The sequence below is a fragment of the Cetorhinus maximus genome, chromosome 9 (assembly GCF_964194155.1).
Source record: "Cetorhinus maximus chromosome 9, sCetMax3.hap1.1, whole genome shotgun sequence".
Taxonomy (NCBI): Eukaryota; Metazoa; Chordata; class Chondrichthyes; order Lamniformes; family Cetorhinidae; genus Cetorhinus; species Cetorhinus maximus.
In genome coordinates this window covers 109269538-109291909 of record NC_135887.1, presented here as the reverse complement: position 1 = coordinate 109291909, position 22372 = coordinate 109269538, and the positions used below count along the sequence as shown (strand labels likewise).

The following is a 22372-nucleotide window of genomic DNA, read 5'->3' as shown; positions in this document are numbered from 1 at the left end:
GGGTGTGGAAGTGTGTGTGTGAGACCTGGGTGTGGAAGTGTGTGTGTGAGACCTGGGTGTGGAAGTGTGTGTGTGAGACCTGGGTGTGGAAGTGTGTGTGTGAGACCTGGGTGTGGAAGTGTGTGTGAGAGACCTGGGTGTGGAAGTGTGTGTAAGAGACCTGGGTGTGGAAGTGTGTGTGAGACGGCTGGGTGCACATTCGTGTGAGAATTGGGTGTGTGACAGTGTGTATGCGTGAGGGTGTGTGTGAGAGCAGGGTCTGAGCTGGGCGTGTGCATGAGACAGTGTGTGTATGTATGGGCGTGTGAGATGGGTGTGTGGGTGTGAGAAAGCTGAGATTGAGCTGAGTGTGTTGTCCTCCCACTTGTTTCCTGTTTGTTTTCACAGTCACACGGTGAACCTGTTGGGGAATCTACCCTTGATGTGTTTGGATGTCCTGCTCACCCCCAGAGTTCAGCTGGGCTCTGTTGAGTATCTGGGAATGAACATGGATGCTGTCAATCTGCTCCTGGAATTCTTGGAGAAGAGATTGGATCGGGTGAGCCTCGGATTGCCAAGATCATCAAAACTTTATTCACTTTGGTAGTAAGATTAGAAAAGTAGAACATTTTAAAAACGTTGTGAAACTTGTAAATGTTGATGTTCAGAAAGAGTTGGGTGTACTCATACAAGGAACACAAAAAAGTTAGCATGCAGTTACAGCAAACAATTAGGAAGGCAAATGGGATATTGGCCTTTGTTGCAAGTGGATTGGAGCACAAGAATAAAGAAGTCTTCCTACAATTGTACTGAGCTTTGTTGAGACCACATCTAGAATACCGTGTGCAGTTTTGGTCAAAATATTTAAGCAAGGATATACTTGCATTGAAGGTAGTGCAGCGAAGTTTCACTAAATTGGTCCCTGGGATGAGAGGGTTGACCTATGACAAGAGGCTGCTTTATATTCTCTGGAGTTTAGAATATTGAGAGGTGATCTCATTGAAACACAGAGAATTCTGAAGGGGCTTGACAGATTAGACAGAGAGATTGATTTCCCGATCTGGGGAACCTAGACCACGGGGCAATTATTTAGGACAGAGATGACAAATTTCTTCACTCAATTAGTTGTGATTCTTTGGAATTCTCTACCCCAGAGGATTGTGGATGCTATATCGTTGAATATATTTAAGGCTAAGAAATACAGATTTTTGGTCTCACAGGGAATTGGGGATCGGGCGGGAAAGGCAGAGCAGGCTTGAGGGGATGAATGGTCTACTGTTCCTATTTCTTATGTGCTTATGAAAATCTTGGCAATTTTCCAGGAATTTTCATTCCCAATCCATACCGGGAGCGAGATCATACACGCATCACAAGTTGGAGATTTGGGAGTGGAACTTAGTGGGTTGGAGATTGGGAATCTCTCCTCTCCAATTCCCGAGAAAGCTGCAGCTTTTTGCTGCTCCCGCTGGATTTGTGCTGTGATGAGGTTTGACACCATGGAATCCCCATGTTTATCTCTGGCCTGGGGAGATACAGGGCAGAATTTTCCATTTTGGAGACTAAGTCCGGTGGCGTGTGGGCAAGAAGGCGTGATTCCTGCTGGGTGGCAGGATGGGTGAATACGCACAATCTGCATTTCAGTTCATTAATTATGCATCTGCGAGGAGCTCGGTGAATCTCATCGTGGGGTGAGCAGGAAGTCACCTGCTCTGCTGTTACTTCATGGGGGTCAAAGGTCCTGGCGCCATATTTAAATGGCAGCTGGACACACATTCACTCTTTGCAGGCCAGGAGCTCTGCATTACTCACACAGAGTCCTTGCAGCTGCAGCTCGTACAGGCGAAGCTGACAGATGTGAGCAAACACATCCCGGGACATATGAGGGCACCTCCGGCATTGCCTTTTGCTCATCCCTAGATAAGAGCACTGCGAGTGATGCACCCATGGTTGGGCCAATGCTCGGCATTTTAGTGGTCCATGTTTGCTAGCTTCTTCTCATGTGGAGGCCCTACTGCTTCTTGCTGCACAGGCCCTTGCTTCTTGTGCCCCTGTGCCAACCTGCAATGGGCCCTCCTTATCCTGGTCTGGATGAGAGCCATTACCAAGGCAGGGTTGCCTGCAGTGGATGCCTCAGTGGATGTGTGAACAAATTCAAGTGATATATTAAGTGAGCATGTTCTTTACAGGTTTCCCTCCATCTCAAAGTCAACAGGCAAGTGCTAAGCCTGGCCCCTATTAGACATGGCATCCCCACCCCCTCCAGGTAAAGGATATCCTGGAGGATTAGAGATGGGTACTCCTCCTGTTCATACATGAATGCATATGGGGACATTGCTCTTTTGACCAGGATAATGAGATCCATGTGCAAGAAACTTCAAGTGGACACTTTTCCTCTTGTCTCCACTATCCTCAAAACTCAATAGAGAGACCATTGCCTTGGCAACATAGAAAGACTAACCACATGATCCTTGTCAGTCATGACCATTCACTCAGGTGGATGGAGGTTTGGAGTTGCGAATTGGCTGCCCTCCACCAACCGTGCCCCTTGGAGGCATTCTACCTCCCTCCCTCCCTTCATCCCTGCCTCTGACTACAGCCGATGGCAAATGGCACAGAATGAAAGGCAGCTTCACACCTTGCTGGGGTTTCGATGTTATGGGAACAAACCTGCTGCGATGTGGAGCTTCACCATAGAGAGGGGAACACAACTGAGCATTGTTGAAATCCAGTTGCCTCACAATTATTAGGGTGTCCCTTTAATCGGCCACATGTGCTGACCTTGAACTCCACCAACCTGAAAAGACCTTCCTCCCACCTCGAGGGATCTCACTGACTGACTAACTGCGTGGTCAAGATCAGATTGGAAAAATGTCGCGTGTCACTTTCCAAACTCACTCCACCACCTTCTACCCTCCCTCGTCACCCACCAACATCCCCCCCCATCATCATTCCTCTCCCCTCCGTCACCCTTGAACACCCCCTCCCCCAGGTCCTTGGACCCTATCACGATCCAGCTCCACATGCCATACCTCCCCTCAGAGCCAACACTTGTTACCACCCCCATGCCCAACCTGACTCTGTCCCCACTCCCATTACCTGAGCCACTGTCTTATTCCCCTCTATGAACTACCCACACCTACCAGACTCTCACCCTGGACCTGCCACCCTACCACATCCCACTTCCTCCCCTGACTGACTGTTCCCTCCTATCACCAGTACCCTGAGTTTTCTGTCCAGGGCCCCACCATCAATGCCACCGATCCTGTCCTCTTTCCCCAGACAAACTCACTCTTCCTTCCCAGGATGTTCTCCCCCCACCCCTTCCCTTGATATTGCCCCCCTTCACTGGGCACTCTCCCCACCCTTGCCCCATAAACCTGCCTCCCCTGTCTAACCTTCACTCCCTCCCCTCCCCACCCCCCCCCCCCCGCCCCCACTTCCAGCCTTCGCCTCTGTCCCTTGTCCAGCCTTGTCGCTGTCTTTGCCAATGACACTCAATATGAGTGAAGTTATATGCGGTCCCCAAGAAAGAGAAAGCAACATCTGTGGACCTCAAAGCCATTGATAAAGTGAAGCTTGGCAGGTGAAGGCCACTTATATACAGTCGGGAAACAGGCCGTTCTAATTATCCCCTGGCGGGGCACTTAATGTGGAGGGGGAACTAAATTCCGGCAAGTTTGCCTTTTAATGAGCATTCATGAGATGCGAACAAATGCAAATGTGGTTTACAACATAGATCAGTGGGAAACTGGATATGCTTTTAACCCACTATCAAAGTCAGGAGGACATAGGAGCATGAGTAGGCCATTCAGCCCTTGGAGCTTGCTCCACCGCTCAATAAGATCAAGGCGGATCTGGTTGTGGTCTCAGCTCAACTTTCTTGTCTGCTCCCCATAACCCTTGACTCCCTTGCCTAACAAAAATCTCTCTAATTCAGCCTTGAATAAATTGAATGCCTCAGCCTCCATGACTTTCTGTCTAAGAGAATTTCACATTCCAACAATACTTTGGGAGAAAAAAATTCTCCTCATCTCTTTCTTAAAAGACAGTCCTCTTATTTTTGAACTATGCCCATGGTTTTAATCTTCCCCTGGAAGCAGAAAGAAATATCCCCCGGATATTCACCCTATCAAGTCCCCTCAGGATCTTGTATGTTTCAATAAGGTCACCTCGCATTCTTCTAAACTCCAATGGATATAGGCCTAACCGGTTCTAAGTTCAAACTAATTTCCCCTGGTGGGAAATGGATTTTTTCCATCACGCCAAATTTAGTGCCCCTACTGGCCACAATTCCCACTGCTGGCAGGACCGGAAAATTCCACCCACAGGTTCTAGTTCTTGATCTCACACTTACACACTGCTACTGTACTTGGTGTGAAGCTGCAACATTCAGAGTCTGTGCTAAGGGAGGAAGGTTTGCAATGATTGACAGACCAGCCATGAGGCTCTGCGCTGTTAGAGGCATTACAGGTTATGGTTCTCTTGCTGTATCTCTCTGTTTGTTCTCCATTGGGTTCACTCCCCAAACACTTTAAAGTGTTTCCAATCTATCTCCCGTTTGCAAAGTAGGAGTCAGTTAGTAACATTCCCTGAGCTTTGGTCTTCACAGCAGATAGGTCAATTTAAAGACAATTCATTGATATGCTTGTCCCGGCTGACCCGGCTGAATTTAATCTCTGCTGATGGGTGTGAACTGCAGTGAGATTATAAAAAGATTTGATGCTGGATGTCAGTAACTCTGATGGGGAGTCTTGATGTGTATTTAAGTAAGTAAACTGAGGAACTGCCTGTGGGATGTTACTGACATTCTGTACACATATAAACATACAAATTCCAGGAGCAATTGGCAAATTGCTGTAAATGCGATTTAAGAAAGAAAGGCTTAGCATGCTGGGAGTCTTCTCTAGAAAAGACAACACTGAGGGTTGACCTGATAGAGGTCTTTATGGTCGTGAAGGGGTTTGAAAGGGTAGACATAGAGAAGATGAAGCTTCTACTTGTAGAGGAGACCTCTGAAGTAGGGGCAAAAATATAAGATATCGCTAATTAATCCAATAGGGAATTCAGGAGAAACTTCTTTACACAGAGTGGTGAGAATCCCTGGTGAATAGTATAGGTGCATTTGTGGGGAAGCTGAATAACCACATTAAGAAGAAAGGAACAGAAGGACATGCTGATAGGTTTAGATGAAGTAGAGTGAGAGGAACTCATGTGGAACATAAACACCAGCATGGAGCAGATGGACCGAGTGGCCTATTTCTGTGCTGTAGAGTCTGTAAATTACTGGACTGAGCAGCAACTTCTAAAAGGATTCTGAAGCCTGAAATAACCAGACTCTTGGTAGAATAGACAAGTGGAAAAGGAGTAGTTTCTGAGATGACGGGCTCCCTCCCCCAGCTCTTGCTCAAGGCATTGAGTGCTACCTTGTGAATCTTAGCAAGATGCAAAGACTTCTGGAGGGGAGAGCAAGGAGGTGGAAGGACAGATATTTTAATAAGGAACTGACGCCTTTTATCTGCATGGTGTGTTACTGCAAACATAGAGAGAGCTCAGACAAAAGACAAAGTTTCACCTGAATAAATGATATTGGGAGTTGGTCAGGCAATCCCTGGTTGCGGTGAGTCTCTCAGTGAGTGTGAACAACATGACTAGGGTTTCTGTCCTCCCTGAATCACTGAAGATTTCTCTTCCCTGCAGGGTCACAAGCTGAGGGAGACACTGACCCCTGCTCTCAACTTGCTAACGGAGAGTGCCCGGGCACACCGAGAAACCAGGAAATTCCTCCGTATGCGGGTAAGATTCCCTTTGGACAGTAAATTCATGATGGGGGTTGTGGGCATTGTGACCCTGCCATGCTCTGATCCTGCCATGACTCTGCCACACTCTGATCCTGCTGTGCCCTGACCCTGCTGCATCCCCGCCTTGACCCAGCCACACTCTTATCCCGTGTGCCCTGACCTCGCTTGACTGTGACCTGCACTGTCATTTAGTGATGCTCCGTGACCAGAAGCCCCATAAAAAGACTCCATGTATGTCATTCAATGCAAAAATTTCTACTGTGTTAGATGAATGTGTGTGTACGTGTGTGCACGTGTGACATGTATGTGTGTGACCCGTGTTGTATGTGACCTTGCATGGAATGTGGTGCGTGTGTGTGTGTGGGCGTGTGTGTTATGCATTACATGTGTGTGTTTGCTGACTGTTGCTGTTCCCTCTGGCTCGGTTGCTGACTGCAAGACCTGTGTGATTTTTGCTCTGAGCTTTAACAGCTGGAATTGGCTTTGACTCCCTCCAGGTCCTCCCTCCGCTTCGTGATGTACAAACACGACCTGAGGTGGGAAACTTACTCCGGAACAAACTTGTCCGACTGATGACTCATATCGATACGGATCTCAAGCACTGTGCTGCTGAGTTCCTCTTTGTCCTGTGTAAGGAAAGTGGTAAGAGTCACATTGCCTCTGATTTTCCTCATGTACTTTCCTAGGCTGGTATACAAGAATAGAAGATTAAGCATGATCAAATTGAGGTGTTTAAGAAGATTAAAGTATTTGATCAGGCAGATAAAGGGAAACTATTCCCTCTGGTCGAGGAGTCCAGACAAAGGGGACGTAACCTTAAAATTAGAGCCAGGCCCTTCAGAGGTGATGTTATGAAGCATTTCTTTACACAAAGGGTACTGAAAATCCGGACCTCTCGCCCCAAAAAGCTGTGGATAGCTGGGGGTCAATTAGAGCTTTCAAGACTGAGATTGATAGATATTTCTTGGGTTATAGTATTATAGAATGGTTACAACACAGAGATTCAGCTCATTGTTTCTGTGCCAGCTCTCTATGAGAGCAACTCAGCTGGTCCCATTCCCCCTACTGCTCCTTTGGCCTTGCAATTCATTTTCCTTTTGAAAGCCATGATTGGATTCTCAGACAGTGCATTCCAGATCCTAACTACTCGCTGTGTAAAAGTGTTTTTCCTCATGTCACCTTAGGTTTTTTGGCCATTCACCTTTAGTCGGTGTCCTCTGGAATGGTTTCTCCTTATCTACTCTCTCCAGACCCCTTAGAATTTTGAACACCTTTATCAAATTTCCTTTCGATCTTCTCTAAGGAGAACAGCACAGCTTCACCAACCTTTCCAATCGTAACTGAAGACCCTTATCCCTGGATTCTTTCTTGTAAATTTTCCTGCCCACTCTCTAATGTCTTTTCATCCTTCCTGATGGGCAGTGCCCAGAATTGGACACAATACTCTAGTTAAGGCTGAACCAGTGATTTATGAAGCTTCACCATAACTTCCTTGCTTTTGTACTCTATGCCTTTATTTATTAACTGGTTTCTCAACCTGCCCTACCACCTTCAGTGATTTGTTCAATATACCCACAGGCTCCTCTGCTCTGGCATCCCCTTTAGATTGTTTTCTTTGTTTTATATTACTTCCTCTCATTTTTCTGAGCCAGAACTGCTCACAACATCCTCTTTTATCCATTTCACTTAAGCTTAACTCAAATAGATGTTTGATATTTTTCCCTGTTTGAATTTGATTAAAAGGCTTCATGATGGTTTATTAATTAATGTGTTGTGCAAAGTGACTGTTGAACAGGTTGCCAGCCCGGAGGTCGATCTTCAACCTCTCTTGGGTCAGTGGCTGGATTGCATGTTTCCCTGGCTGACCTGTTTCCATGATAATGCTCAGGCTACTCCATCTGTCAGGCTAGCAGAGCTGGAGTTGGGGAATGGCCACAGCCAGACAGCAGTGAGGTGTCTCCTAACTCACCTCATGTCTGAGTTCACTCTTTAACTGCTCTCTGCTGCTTTATATTCTCATTTAGTGGCAAGGTTTGTTAAGTACACTGGCTATGGAAATGCAGCTGGGCTGCTTGCTGCCCGAGGACTGATGGGAGGCCGGACATCAGAGGGAATGTATTCCGAGGATGAAGACACTGACACGGAAGAATATAAAGAAGCCAAATCCAAGTGAGTCAATATTTATGCATTAACAATTTGCATTTATATAGCACCTGTAATGTAAAACATCCCAAGGTGCTTCACAGGAGTGATTATCAGATAGAGTTTGATACCGAGTCACATATGAAGCTGTTAGAGACAGCTTGGTCAAAGAAGTAGTTTTAAGGAACGTCTTAAAGGAGGAGAGAGAGAAAACAATAGAGAGATGTAGGGAGTGAATTCTAGAGCTTAAGGCCTAAGCAATTTGAGGCACAGCCAGTAATGATGGAGCGATTAAAATCAAGGATGCTTAAGAGCCAGAGGAATGCAGATGTCTCATAGGGTTATGAGAGCTGGAGAAGATTACAGAGATAGGGAGAGGCAGGATTATGATGGAATTTGAAAACAAGAATGAGATATTTTAGTTTTCTTATGGTTTATTCTTCAGAACGTGGGTGGCATCAAACATACCGTGGATGTGAAGGCTGGAAATAGCTCATTAAATTCATAAGCACGGGCCGAAAACACAACTGGATACTTAACTTAATTCCAAGACCCTCCTCCTACTCTCTTTATCTGTCAATGCCCAGTGACCTGGGGCGCAAAGTTCTATCAGAGGTTCGGATGTTTATTCCCACTAGGGTTGGGAATAAATGCCAGCCTTTCTGGAGAATGTTATTTGAGTTTCAGTGATTTAGTAAAGTGTGGAACTAAGGCCTTAAATCTAAACAAGTAGAACAAAAGATATGATGGTGGACAAGCAACGAAAAACATTTAAAGAATTAATACACAATTTTCTATAAATATAAATTCCTTTGAGGCACAAAAACCTCTCAGAAAAAGTTGTCTAACTTTGGCTAACAAGAGGAGTTAAAGGAAGAGGCTTATAATGTTGCTGCGAAGAATAATAAACCTGAGGATTGGAAGAATTTTAGAATTCAGCAAAGGATGACTAAGAAATTGACAAGGAGAGAGAAAAGAGAATATAAGAGTAGACTAGCAAGAGACACAGAAATGTTCACAGTCTGTTGTTATAGGTACGTAAATAGGAAAAAATTAATGAAAGCAAACTTGGCCCATTAGAGATAGACAGGTGAAATTATAATAGGGAATAATTAAGGAAATGGCAGAGGCATTAAACAAATAGTTTCTATCTATCTTCATGGTAGAAAACAGAAAAAGCACTAGAAAATAATGGGGAACTGCAGGTCCAGCAAGAATGAGGAACTTAAAGAAATCAGTATGAGAAATAATACTGGAGAAATCAATGGGACTAAGTGGCATCTGATCCCCTGGTCTTGTTGACCTGCATCCTAGGTTTTAAAAATGGTAGCTGCAGAGATATTGAAGGCAGTGGTTTGATCTTTCAGGAAGCCTTAAATTCTAGAACAGTTCCCTAGGTTTGGAAGGTAGTAAACAACCCACTATTTAAGAAAGGAGGAAAAGAGAAAATTGGAAACAATAGGCCAGTTAGCTAAAATCAGTAGAAGCCAAATGCTAGAATCTATTTTAGGGGTGTGATAATCGGGCAATTAGAAAATCATAATATGATTAAGTAGAGTCAATATATATTTAGAAAAGGAAAAGCATGTTTGACAAATATGTTAGCTTTTTGAGGATGTAACTGATAGGATGGATAAGGGGAAACAAGTAGATGTAGTGTAATTGGATTTTCAAAAAGCATTCAATAAGGTGCCGCACAAGATGTTATTACACAAAATGAGGACTCATGGCATTGATGTTATACTTTAGCATGGTTTGCGGATTGGTTAATGAACAGAAAACAGGGAGTAGAAATAAATGGGTGATTTTCAGGGGTTGGCAGACTGTAACTAATGTTCTTGGGCCCCAGCTATTTACAGTCTGTATTAGTGACTTAGATGAGGGGACTGAGTGTAATGTATGCAAGTTTGTTGACGATACGAAGTTAGGTGGGTAAGTAAGCTCTGAGGAGGACACAATGGGATATAGACATGTTGGGTGAGTGGGCAGGAACATGACAGATGGGGTTTAATATGGGGAAGTGTGAAGTTATCCACTTTAGTAGGAAAATATAAAAGCAATATTTTTTGAATGATGAGAGACTGAAATGTTGGTATTCAGAGGCACCTGGATATCCTTGCACGTGATTCAGAGAAAGTTAACATGTAGGTACAGAGAACAATTAGGAAGACAAATAGTATGTTAACTTTTATTACAAAGGGAGTGGAGTATAGGAATAAAGAAGTCTTATTGAAATTATATACAGCATTGGTAAGGCCACACTTGGAGTACAGTGTACAGTTTTGGTCTCCTTATCTAAGGAAGGACATGTTTTGGGCCCATGACCAGTCAGCCTGATTGTGGCTCACCTGAAGTGAGATACTGGGGCTGACAGCACCTCCAGTGTGTGATTTCCTCCCAAATCCTAGTGGGTTGTGGGGAGAAAGTCCCTGAATTTTCCCCCTCATGAACTGTATGTGTTTCAGCATCAACCCTGTGACGGGTCGAGTGGAGGAGAGAGCGGTGAATCCCATGGATGGAATGACAGACGAGCAGAAGGAATATGAAGCCATGAAACTGTTTAACATGTTCGACAAGCTCTCCAGGTAAGAGTGAAGAAGTACGGAGCTTTAGAGCCACTTTGTTAATCTGTCTGTGTTAATACTGCAGGCAATTTTACACAATTTAAATTAAACCCAGTCTTGGGATTAAAGTGCCCAGTAACAGCAAAACCTACTGAACCCCAAAACAGAGAGAGACATGAGCAATAGAGTGGGTGGCAAATAGAGTTTTTTTTAAGCTGTTCTGTACTTTTTAAAATCTGACCCAACCCTTCTCAGTATGATAAAAGTTCATTACTCCCTTAACAATAGAAATGAATAGACATCAGATTCTTAACAGTTCCTAAATGAAGAAGTAGCACTCAAAATTGGCCTGAGTGATATTAATGAGAAATGTGACACAAACTCTGAATAAAAGTTGCACAACCTATTTGAATAGAATTCCAATCATCAACATGTTTCAAATAAACAGACTCTCTCTTCTTTTGAGAAGCCACAGAGGAATTTGATCCACTGAGTTAATATCATATAGTGAGACTTGAACTGATGATTTCTGGGTTGGTTTCATTCTGACCTTTGGCACTTTCATTGAATGAAGCAATCAAAAGGTTCCTGTCTTCAAATCAGGTTTGTGGGACTACAACATGGAGGGGCTGTGATTCATTTCCAGCTGTCACTTTGCTGCTTTTAAGTTTCCTGATGTCAAATTATACCCTCCCCAGATTAGAATGTGAGAACATTAGAGAGCCTTGCTCCAGGTGGAGACCGTGCCCTGCCCGGGGTGGGAGGGGCCCGTGCCCGGGGTGGGAGGGGCCTCCCTACCCTTTCACCATGCTGGGGTGGGACCAAGGACGCTGGCCTTTCCAGTGATCCTCACATCCAATGAACGAGTAAAAGGAAAGAAGCATTGACTGACCAGTTGCTGGTTTCCTGGGTTCTCCCTTCACAAATGTTTTCCCTTTATGACCATCACTGTTTTATTAATGCTGTTTTGTTTGATGCACAGGGAGCAGATAATTCAGCCAATGGGAGTGACCCCAGATGGGAAACTAGCTCCTTTGGAAGAGATGATGCAGCACATAGTGGAAGTGCAAGAGACGTCAGACTCTGATTCTGATTCAGACTGAAACAGCCGAGTGCAAGGATGCCTGTGGAGGTGACTCAGTGCTCGATGAGTTTGTCACTGTTTGTTTCCACACTGGTAGATACATGGAAGGTAGTTTAGTGTAGTCTGTTGTCCCAGTAAATGGTCTGGGGAGTCATGGACAGGCCTGAAGCCTAAGATATTTTGTTGGCAGAGTACTGAGGTGCCTCCAAATATCAAGCCCCTTATAACAAACTGCTGAGGTGACTCCTCCATTGGAGCAATAAAAATACACTATGTATGGTGAATATTTATAATTGTTTTGTTAAAGGTGCAAGAACAAACATTGAGAAGTTATCTACATTGGGCAAAGAATAATTCCTGCTGGGCCCTCACCATTAGCATCAGAAACCTCTGCTGCCAATGTAGTGAGGCTGTGGCAACACACGCTAGAATTGTCTGTGACAGTGTGAGCCCTTCACTCTGGATCCGTTGTTAGCTCCTTCACTTGAATCCTGTGTGCGCCATTTGCTGTGGATCCAGTGCAGTCACTTTGCTGTCAATCCAGTGTGAGCCCCTCACTGTCGATACAGTGCAATTCTCCAGCCGTCAATCCAGTGCGAGCCCCCAGCTGTTGATAGAGTGTGAACATGCTCGCAGTCGATCCAGTGAGTCCCTTTGCTGCTGATCCAGTGCGAGCCCATTAGCTGCCGATCCAGTGTGAGCTCTTTCGCTATTGATCCTGTGCGAGACGCCAACCTCCGCTATTGTCGATACAATGCAAGCCAACCCCCAGGTCAATCCAATCTGAACTCACTCGCTGTCAATCCAGAGCAAGCCCCTTAGCTGTCAATCTAGTGTGAACATGCTTGCAATCAATCCAGTTCAATCTCCTAGCTGTTGATCGAGTGCAAGTCCCCTAGCTCTCAATCCAGTGTGAGCACACTCACAGTCGATCCAGTGCAAGCCCACTAGCTGTTGATTTGGTGTGAACACCCTCGCTGTCGATCCAGTGTGAATTCCCTCGCTGTTGATCCAGTGCAAGTCCTTTGCTGTCAATTCACTGCAAGCCCAATGGCTGTCGACTCGGTGCAAACCCCTCACTGACAATCCAGTGTGAGCTCTCTTGCTGTTGATCAGGTGTGAGACACCAACCCCATCCCCCCTCCCCCCAACCACTGTTGATCCATTGCAAGCCTTCCCCCTGTTGATTCAGTGTGAGACCCCCTGCTGTTGATCCAGTACAAGGTCACAAGGCCCTTGCGCTATCGAGCTGGTGCGACCCCCCCCTCTGCACTGTCAATCTGACGTGTACTGCTCGCTCCGTGCATATGCCCCTCAATCTAATTTGAGGCCCCTCACCATTGACCCAGTGCAAGCTCCCTGCTGTCGATCCAGTTCGACCCCCTCACCATTGATGAATGAGCGCTAATCTCTAAGCTCTGAATGAGACAAGCCCATTGATTTCCTCTGCTTTATCCCTCCACTTCTCCCTGGACTATCCCCTTCCTCCCTCTCCCATCAATGAGGAGAACAAACTTTCTCCAATTCCAGGTCTCTTGAGCTGACATTACTCAGTTTATTGCATTTTTTAAATGAATCATTGCTCTTTATTGTGATGTTTGGGAAATGGGAGGATACTGAACTTGCTATGAGCTAGCACAGGTGCCAGAGGCCAAATGGCCGTCACCTGTGCTGTTGCAGAGCCTCTGGTGACACATGGACAGATGAAATCAACAGGCAGGGAAATCCCAACTGGTCCATCGAGTGGCCCCAGAGTAGCTGAAACATAGTGATTAAAAACTACCCCCCCACCCCAGCACCAGCTGCCCACCTCCTCCATCCCTGCCCATTGCCATTTAACAACCTGGGTGAGGCAGAAACAGTCAATGATTTAAAAAATTCAACACAAAAAATATTCTGGAAAATTAATCTCCAGCCCTCTCAGGAGATGGAAATTCCGTTCAGGCGATCACAGGTACTGAGTGCTCATTATAAAGATACCTTCTCTCTGTCAGGGAGCAGCCCAACTCCCTCATGAAGGCAGAGTCATTTGTGTCGTGAGCAAACTCAAATACATTAGTCCCTGTCCCTTTGCCTAAGTCATCCAGCACACTCTCTGGGGAAAGGATATCCAGTCTATTCTTAATCTTATACAGTTCAAACTCTCATCTCCTGGTCTTCCCCAATTTGTGAAACTGGAATAATCCATCAACGGGGATGCTATCCAGTCCTTTTCATTATTTAATCAACCTCTATCAGGTCTATGTTGCTCTGGAATAAATAGCAAGAACCTTGAGCCTGTCTGTCCGCCACCATCACGCTACCCCTGTACTAAGCATGTGACTCAGGTTGGATTAATAAACCTGTAACATTTCTCTGAGTAACTTCTCCAAGATCCACGTAGATTTTTGTAAATGAAGACCTTTCCCTTTTTGTATTTGATATTGGGATGCAGGGAGTTGGACATTAAGAGTCAACCACATTGCTGTGGGTCTGGAGTCACATATCAGACTCAGGGAGGGTAAGGACAGAAGGTTTTTCCCCCTAAAAGACATTAGTAAAGCAAATGGTTTTTTAATGACAATCCAGCAAATTTATTTTTGAGTTCAGTTTCATAACTTTGTAAGAACATAAGAAATAGGAGCAGGAGTAGATCACATGGCCCGTCAAGCCTGCTCAGCCATTCAATTCAATCATGGCTGATCTTAGGCTTCAAATTCACTTTCCAATCCACTCCCCTAATTTCCTGAGAAACCAAAACCTGTCAATCTCAGAGTTAACTATACTTAATGATAAAACATCCACATCCTCTGGGGTATAGAATTCCAAAGATTCACAGCCCTTTGAATGAAGAATTTTCTCCTCATCTCAATCCTAAATGATCAGGTCCTTATCCTGAAACTGTGCCCCCTTGTTCTAGATTTACCAGCCAGTGGAAACAACCTCTCAGCATCCACCCTGTCATGCCTGTTCAGAATCTTGTATGTTTCAATGAGATCACCTCTTGTTCTTTTAAAATTGAGAATATAGATGCAGTTTACTCAGCGCCTCATCATAGAGCAACCCTCTCATCCCAGGGACCAATTTAGTGAACATTTACTGTACTGCCTCCAATGCAAGTATATCCTTCCTCAAGTATAGAGACCAAAATTGCATTCAGTATTGCAGGTCTCACCAAAGATATGTACAATTATAACAAAACTTATTTATTTGTGTACTCCAAACCCCTTGCAATAAAGGCCAGTATCCCATTTGCCTTCTTGATTGCTTGCTGTACCTGCATGCTAACTTTTTGCCTTCCATGTACAAGTGCATCCAAGTTTCTCTGAACATCAACATTTACAAATTTTGTTCCTTTTTAAAAATATTTTGCTTTTTTATTCTTATGACCAAAGTGAATAACCTCACACCACATTATATTCCATCTGTCACCTTGTTGCTCATTCACATGTCTGTATCTCTTTGAAACCTCTTAATGTCCTCCTCACATCTTGCATTCCCATCTAGCTTTGTGTCGTGAGCAAACTCAAATACGTTAGTCCCTGTCCCTTTGCCTAAGTCATTAATATAGATTGTAAGTTGCAGAGGCCCCCGCATTGATCCTTGTGGCACTCCACTAGTTACAGCCTGCCAACTTGAAAATGCCCCACTTATGCTGACTCTCTGCTTCCTATTCATTAACCAAACCTCTATCCATGCTAATATATCACTCACAACTCCACAAGACCTCATCTTGTGTATTAATCTTTTATGTGGGACCTTGTTGCATGCTTTTGGAAATCCAAGTTTACCATATCTACTGATTTCCGTTTATCTACCTTACTGGTTTCATCCTCAAAAACTCTAATGCATTTGTCAAACAGGAACTCTCTTTAGTTGATTTGTTCTAATCATGCTATATGCTATGCTTTTCTAAGTCCATTGTTAAGGTTTCCTTCATAATAGATTCCAGCACTACTCCAATTACTGATATCAAGCAAATTGGCCTGTCGTTCCCTGTTTTTTCTTTCCTTCCTTTCTTGAATAGCAGTGTTACATTTACTAACTTCCTATCCACTAGGACCATTCCAAAATCGAGGGAATTTTGGAAAACCATAGCCAGCATCTCTATTGGTATGATGAGATTTGAGTTCATGGCCTAAAAATTGTTAATTCTGTAACCCCCAAGCTGTCACCATATAGATGATGGCGTTTATTGGGAGCAAGTGTAACCTTTGTGTTTTGATGTGAAATCCCAATTCTATCCTGATACAGTAGTGCTAGATGAAAGTTCACAGTGCCCCACAGGTTAAGTGGCCTATCCAGTCACTGAGGGATGCTGAGATGAGGAACAGCGAGTGAAGACAATCTTTGATAGACATGGAATGCCTTTTAACTGCAGGACTTACCCCTATTTCCATCATTGAGACAGAAGAAGCCACACAGCCCCACAGGCAGCTGCTCACTCCACACGCCCTCAGCCTCACAGGTAGAAGCTCACTCCACACGCCCTCAGCCCCACAGGCAGCTGCTCACTCCACACGCCCTCAGCCTCACAGGTAGCAGCTCACTCCACACGCCCTCAGCCCCACAGGCAGCAGCTCACTCCACACACCCTCAACCCCACAGGCAGCAGCTCACTCCACACGCCCTCAGCCCCACAGGCAGCAGCTCACTCCACACACCCTCAGCCCCACAGGCAGCTGCTCACTCCACACACACTCAGCCTCACAGGCAGCTGCTCACTCCACACGCCCTCAGCCTCACAGGTAGCAGCTCACTCCACACGCCCTCAGCCCCACAGGCAGCAGCTCACTCCACACACCCTCAGCCCCACAGGCAGCTGCTCACTCCACACACTCTCAGCCTCACAGGCAGCTGCTCACTCCACACGCCCTCAGCCTCACAGGTAGCAGCTCACTCCACACGCCCTCAGCCCCACAGGCAGCAGCTCACTCCACACACCCTCAGCCCCACAGGCAGCAGCTCACTCCACACGCCCTCAGCCCCACAGGCAGCTGCTCACTCCACACATCCTCAGCCTCACAGGCAGATGCTCACTCCACACGCCCTCAGCCTCACAGGCAGCAGCTCACTCCACATGCCCTCAGCCTCACAGGCAGATGCTCACTTCACACACAATCAGCCTCACAGGCAGCAGCTCACTCCACACACAATCAGCCTCACAGGCAGCAGCTCACTCCACACGCCCTCAGCCTCACAGGCAGCTGCTCACTCCACACACAATCAGCCTCACAGGCAGCAGCTCACTCCACACGCCCTCAGCCTCACAGGCAGCTGCTCACTCCACACACACTCAGCCTCACAGGCAGATGCTCACTTCACACACAATCAGCCTCACAGGCAGCTGCTCACTCCACACACTCTCAGCCTCACAGGCAGCAGCTCACTCCACACGCCCTCAGCCTCACAGGCAGCAGCTCACTCCACACATCCTCAGCTCCACAGGCAGCAGCTCACTCCACACACCCTCAGCCTCACAGGCAGCTGCTCACTCCAGACACCCTCAGCCTCACAGGCAGCTGCTCACTCCACACGCCCTCAGCCTCACAGGCAGCTGCTCACTCCACACACCCTCAGCCTCACAGGCAGCTGCTCACTCCACACACACTCAGCCTCACAGGCAGCTGCTCCCTCCACACGCCCTCAGCCTCATAAGCAGCTGCTCACTCCACACGCCCTCAGCCTCACAGGCAGCTGCTCACTTCACATGCCCTCAGCCTCACAGGCAGCTGCTCACTCCACACGCCCTCAGCCTCACAGGCAGCTGCTCACTTCACACACTCTCAGCCTCACAGGCAGCTGCTCACTCCACACACTCTCAGCCTCACAGGCAGCTGCTCACTCCACACACTCTCAGCCTCACAGGCAGCTGCTCACTCCACACACACTCAGCCTCACAGGCAGCAGCTCACTCCACACACTCTCAGCCTCACAGGCAGCAGCTCACTCCACACACTCTCAGCCTCACAGGCAGCAGCTCACTCCACACACTCTCAGCCTCACAGGCAGCTGCTTACTCCACACCTCCTCAGCCCAACAGGCAGCAGCTCACTCCACACACTCTCAGCCTCACAGGCAGCAGCTCACTCCACACACTCTCAGCCTCACAGGCAGCTGCTCACTCCACACACTCTCAGCCTCACAGGCAGCTGCTCACTCCACACACTCTCAGCCTCACAGGCAGCTGCTTACTCCACACATCCTCAGCCCAACAGGCAGCTGCTCACCCCACACGCCCTCAGTCCAACAGGCAGCTGCTCACAACAGTCTTCAAAATTGAGTGAATAATGGCCAAAAACTTGCTAATGACAGTGGGGACAGGAGGCTGGCAGGATGGACAGGCAGTGGGGCAGAAGCAGTTCAAGGTAGAAACGTGGGAAATTAAAGAAATACACATTAAAATGTGAGGCTTTAAACAGAACATTGACCTTAGTGAGATGATGCAGGTCAGTAAAAGGGCACCACAGGTAGGTAAAGCCAAGAAAAAGCAAATGGAATCTAAAAAGAGAGGATATGGCAGTGAATCACAAAGTCCATCTCTGGTCCTGATGCAGACTACAAATTATTGAGGAAGCTGGAAATCTGAACTATAGACAGAAAATTCTGCAAATACTCTGCAATTAAACAGCACCTCAGTGGACTATCCCGCTGCACAGATGCTGTCTGACCTGCAGATTATTTCCAGCATTTTCTGTTTCTATACCTAGTCCTGGTGATTGGCCACTCTCATGAGTAATCTACTGGTTATTCTAAATGTAATAAATCAACAGGTTTAACATCAACCCACTTGCTAAGTGTTATTAACAAAAAATGGGACTGCTTCTGTGACAAACGAAGGTTTATATCTGTTGGTTTCAAGATAGTTAGAATTGAATGTTTGTTATACCTCTGGATCATTACCATTTTTTACATATTTAGTGTTGTATTTCAAATCAACTGCCCAGAGGTTTAAAAAAAACATTATTTTTATGTAAAGTTATTGCAGCATTAGATAATTTAACTTTAAAACTGATCCTCCCTGACCCCAACTGACCCTGAACATGAATCTGACCCTAACACTGACCCCAGCTGACCTATGAATCTGACCATGTCTGACCATCTAATCCAGCTGACTCTGATCCTGAACCTGACCCTAATGTGGAGTCACATCCAGTTTTGTTTGCTCTGATACATTGTTTCCGGGAACACTTTTGATGAACTACAGAGGGCACATCCATAACAGAAACATTTTTATCTGTCAGACTGTGAATTGTTCACGGGTTTGTTCCCCATTCAACGGAAAAAATAGAGGTTTGGATCAATTTTTAATATAATAAATAGAACAATGAAATGAGACCTGCCTCTGGTGTGTTCTTGCTTCTTATATGTACAACAGGTATTTAGGTAAAGAATCTTAAGCACAAACGTAGAAGACTTGACTTTTATCATTTATGAAAGTGAAAAATGTACAAAACGGTAATTGAGTGATTGGAGGTGGGAAGGAAACCCCGCACTTCCTGAGGAGGGTGGAGGCAGAGAGAGCCCTCAACTTCCCATGTTTTGGGAAGTGGGGATTCCTCCCCTTCCCCAAGTTGGTGAGAAAGCCCTCACCATCCTGGAGTTGGGGGACAGACCCCCCCCCCCCCCCCACCCACCTGGAGTTGGGGGAGAGACCCCCCACCTTCCTGGAGTTGGGGGAGAGACCCCTCACCTTCCTGGACTTGGGGCAGAGACCCCTCACCTTCCTGGAGTTGGGGGAGAGACCCCCCCGCCACCTTCCTGGACTTGGGGGAGAGACCCCCCCCCCACCTTCCTGGACTTGGGGGAGAGACCCCTCACCTTCCTGGAGTTGGGGGAGAGACCCCTCACCTTCCTGGAGTTGGGGGAGAGACCCCTCACCTTCCTGGAGTTGGGGGAGCGACCCCTCACCTTCCTGGAGTTGGGGGAGAGACACCCCCCCACCTTCCTGGAGTTGGGGGAGAGACACCCCCCAACCTTCCTGGAGTTGGGGGAGAGACCCCCCACCTTCCTGGAGTTGGGGGAGAGACCCCTTGCCTTCCTGGAGTTGGGGGAGAGATCCCTCGCCTTCCTGGAGTTGGGGGAGAGACCCCTCGCCTTCCTGGAGTTGGGGGAGAGACCCCTCGCCTTCCTGGAGTTGGGGGAGAGACCCCTCACCTTCCTGGAGTTGGGGGAGAGACCCCTCATTTTCCTTTGTTGGGGAAGAGGGGTGAAGCAAAATACCTTCCCTTCCCGCATCTGAAAGGGGCAGGTGGACATCAGACTAGCCTGAGCGAGACGTAGATTGAGTGAGAAGTTAGTAATTTGGTTCAAGTGGGAATTCAGTGCAGAGGGGCATAGAGGTGCTCCTTTTGTTCAGCCTCCGGTGGTTAGTGAGTTTTGTTCCTTGTCTCCAAGTTGGGGGAGAGACATCTATATAAACTATTTACTAATTGGCTAATTAAGTAAATATGGTTGGACAGAAATGGCAGGGTTGGTGGTGTGCCGTGACTGCAGCATGTGGGAATCTCTTGAATCCCAGACAACCATATCTGCAGAAAGTATCTGCAGCTTAAGCAACTTCGGCTCAAAGTTGCAGAGCTGGAGTCTGAGGTGTATACATTATGGGGAATCAGGGATGGGGAGAGTTACCTGGACACTTTGTTCCAGAAGGCAATCACTCCCCTGAGATGGAACTTTAGAGTAGGTCAATGGTCAGGGACAGAAGGATGTGACTGAAGTCAGACAGGTAAGTGGACCAGCATGTAGTGATGGAGGAGCTTCAATCCCTGACTTTGTCCAACAGGTGCTTGCTATCTGTGTGGATGAGAAGGACTGCAAGGCAGATGAATTGACTGACCATAATACCATGGTGAAGGATGCCATTCAAGTGGGGGGAGCAAAGAGGAATAGTGATATGAAACAGTATAGTCGGGGATAGATACTGTTCTCTGCAGTCGAGAGTATGAGTCTAGATGTCTGTATTGCCTGCCTGGTGCCAGGGTTTGGGATATCTGTTCAGGGCCAGAAAGCAATTTGCAGTGGGAGAGGGAGAATCCAGGTAAGTACCAACAGCAGAGGTAAAAGTAGGAAAGAGGTAAAAGTAGGAAAGAGGTTCTGCATACAGAGTATGAGGTGCTAGGCACTAAATTAAAAAGCAGAACCTCAAAGGTAATAATCTCCGGATAAATACCTGAGTCATGTGCAAATTGGCTGAGGGTAAATAATATTAGAGATATGAATGTGCGGCTCAAAGACTGGTATGGAAGAAGTGGTTTCCAGTTCATGGAACACTGGAACCAGTTATGGGGAAAGTGGGGGCTGTACCTTTGGGACGGTCTACAACTGAACTATGCTGGGACCAGTTTTCTTGCAAGTCACATAACTAGAGAAGTAGAGAGGGTTTTAAACTAAATAGTGGGAGCAAGGGATCAAATTTTGGAAGATATGGTAAATCAAAGAGTAGAGACAAGGCAAGAGAGAAAGGTATTAATATAGGAAAGGATAAATAGACTGTGACAGGAAGGGATAGAGAGTACAAATCAGCAGATAAAGCTAGAGGTTACAAAAATAATAAAAGGACAAAACTAAAGGCTCTGTATCTAAACGCGTAGCATCAAAACAGATGAACAGATAGAGCAAAAAAAAAAGTATGATCTGAAGCCCTTAGAGATATGGCTGCAGGTGACATAGATTGGGACCTGAATATTGAAGGGTACATGATATTTAGGAAGGATAAGAAGTTAGTAAAAAGTAAAGCTTTAGCTCTGTTAATTAATAATGGAAGGATGACCTAAGTTCAGGAAACAAGGATGTAGAAGCAGTTTGGGTAGAGATGAGAAATGATAAAGGCAAGAAGTCACTTGTGGGAGTGGTATACAGACCCCCTGAATAGTAACTACACAGTAGGACAGAGGATAAAGGAAGAAATAATGGGAGCTTGTCAGAAAGGTACGTCATGGGGGATTTTAATCTAAATATAGACTTGGAAAATCAGACAGGCAAAGATAACCTAGATCAGGAATTTGTAGACAACACAAACAGAAAATGCTGGAAAAATTCAGCAGGTCTAACAACACCTGTGGAGAGAAAAACAGAGTTAATGTTTTGCGTCCTTATCATTCTTCTTCGGAGCTAAAGAGAAGTAAAAATGTGATGAAATTTATACTGTTTAAAGGTTGGGGGCGGGGGGGGGCGTTGGAGCAGGTTGAAGCTGGATAGAAGGCCAGCGATAGATGGGGGCAAAGAAGAGATTGCCAAAGATGTCATAAACATAAGCAAAAAGGGTTGTTAATGGTAGTGGTACTAGCTAAAGGGGGTGCTGATGGTGGTATTATGGTCAGAGAGCAGAATGTGGTAATAGCAGGACAAAGGTAAGCACTCTGGAAAGAACAACATGAACAACTGACATGGCCCATATGGGGGTGGGGGGGGGAAGGGGACGGTTGTAGGAGAAAAGATAGAAAATAGAATAAAAGGGGATAAAACGATGAATGAAAATAATTAAAAATAAGTGGATAAAAATTTTAAAAATTGAAATGAATATTGGAAAAAGGAGATAAAGAAAGGGGTGAGGATGGAGGAGAGAGTTCATGATCTGAAGTTGTAAACTTCAGACCATGAACACTCTCCTCCATCCTCACCCCTTTTTTCAATATTCTTTTTTATTTTTTATCCTTATTTTTATTTATTTTCATTCATTGTTTTATCCTCACCTTTTATCCTATTTTCTATCTTCTTTCCCAGCACTGTCCCCTCCCCCCACCCCACCCCCATAAGGGCCATCTGTCACTTGTTCATGTTGTTCTTTTCAGAGTGCTTACCCTAGTCCTGCCATTACCACATTC

The 22372-nt window shown here is 46.0% G+C and overlaps 1 protein-coding gene across 2 annotated transcripts in view; it reads left to right on the top strand.

The window, feature by feature from the left end:
* ric8a (RIC8 guanine nucleotide exchange factor A) overlaps positions 1 to 18882 on the top strand; it is a 54635-nt gene extending 35753 nt beyond the window's left edge. Inside the window, exons 5-11 of one of the 2 annotated variants that reach the window (XM_078549309.1) lie at positions 388 to 538; positions 5677 to 5772; positions 6275 to 6419; positions 7802 to 7946; positions 10385 to 10504; positions 11466 to 11619; positions 18736 to 18882. In XM_078549309.1, coding sequence (XP_078405435.1) covers positions 388 to 538; positions 5677 to 5772; positions 6275 to 6419; positions 7802 to 7946; positions 10385 to 10504; positions 11466 to 11586 — 778 coding nt within the window. In that variant the 3' untranslated portion in view covers positions 11587 to 11619; positions 18736 to 18882. Of the gene's footprint in view, positions 1 to 387; positions 539 to 5676; positions 5773 to 6274; positions 6420 to 7801; positions 7947 to 10384; positions 10505 to 11465; positions 11852 to 18735 lie in introns of those variants that run through there. The other variant, XM_078549311.1, reaches the window with a different exon arrangement.
* The last annotated feature ends 3490 nt before the right edge of the window (positions 18883 to 22372 follow it).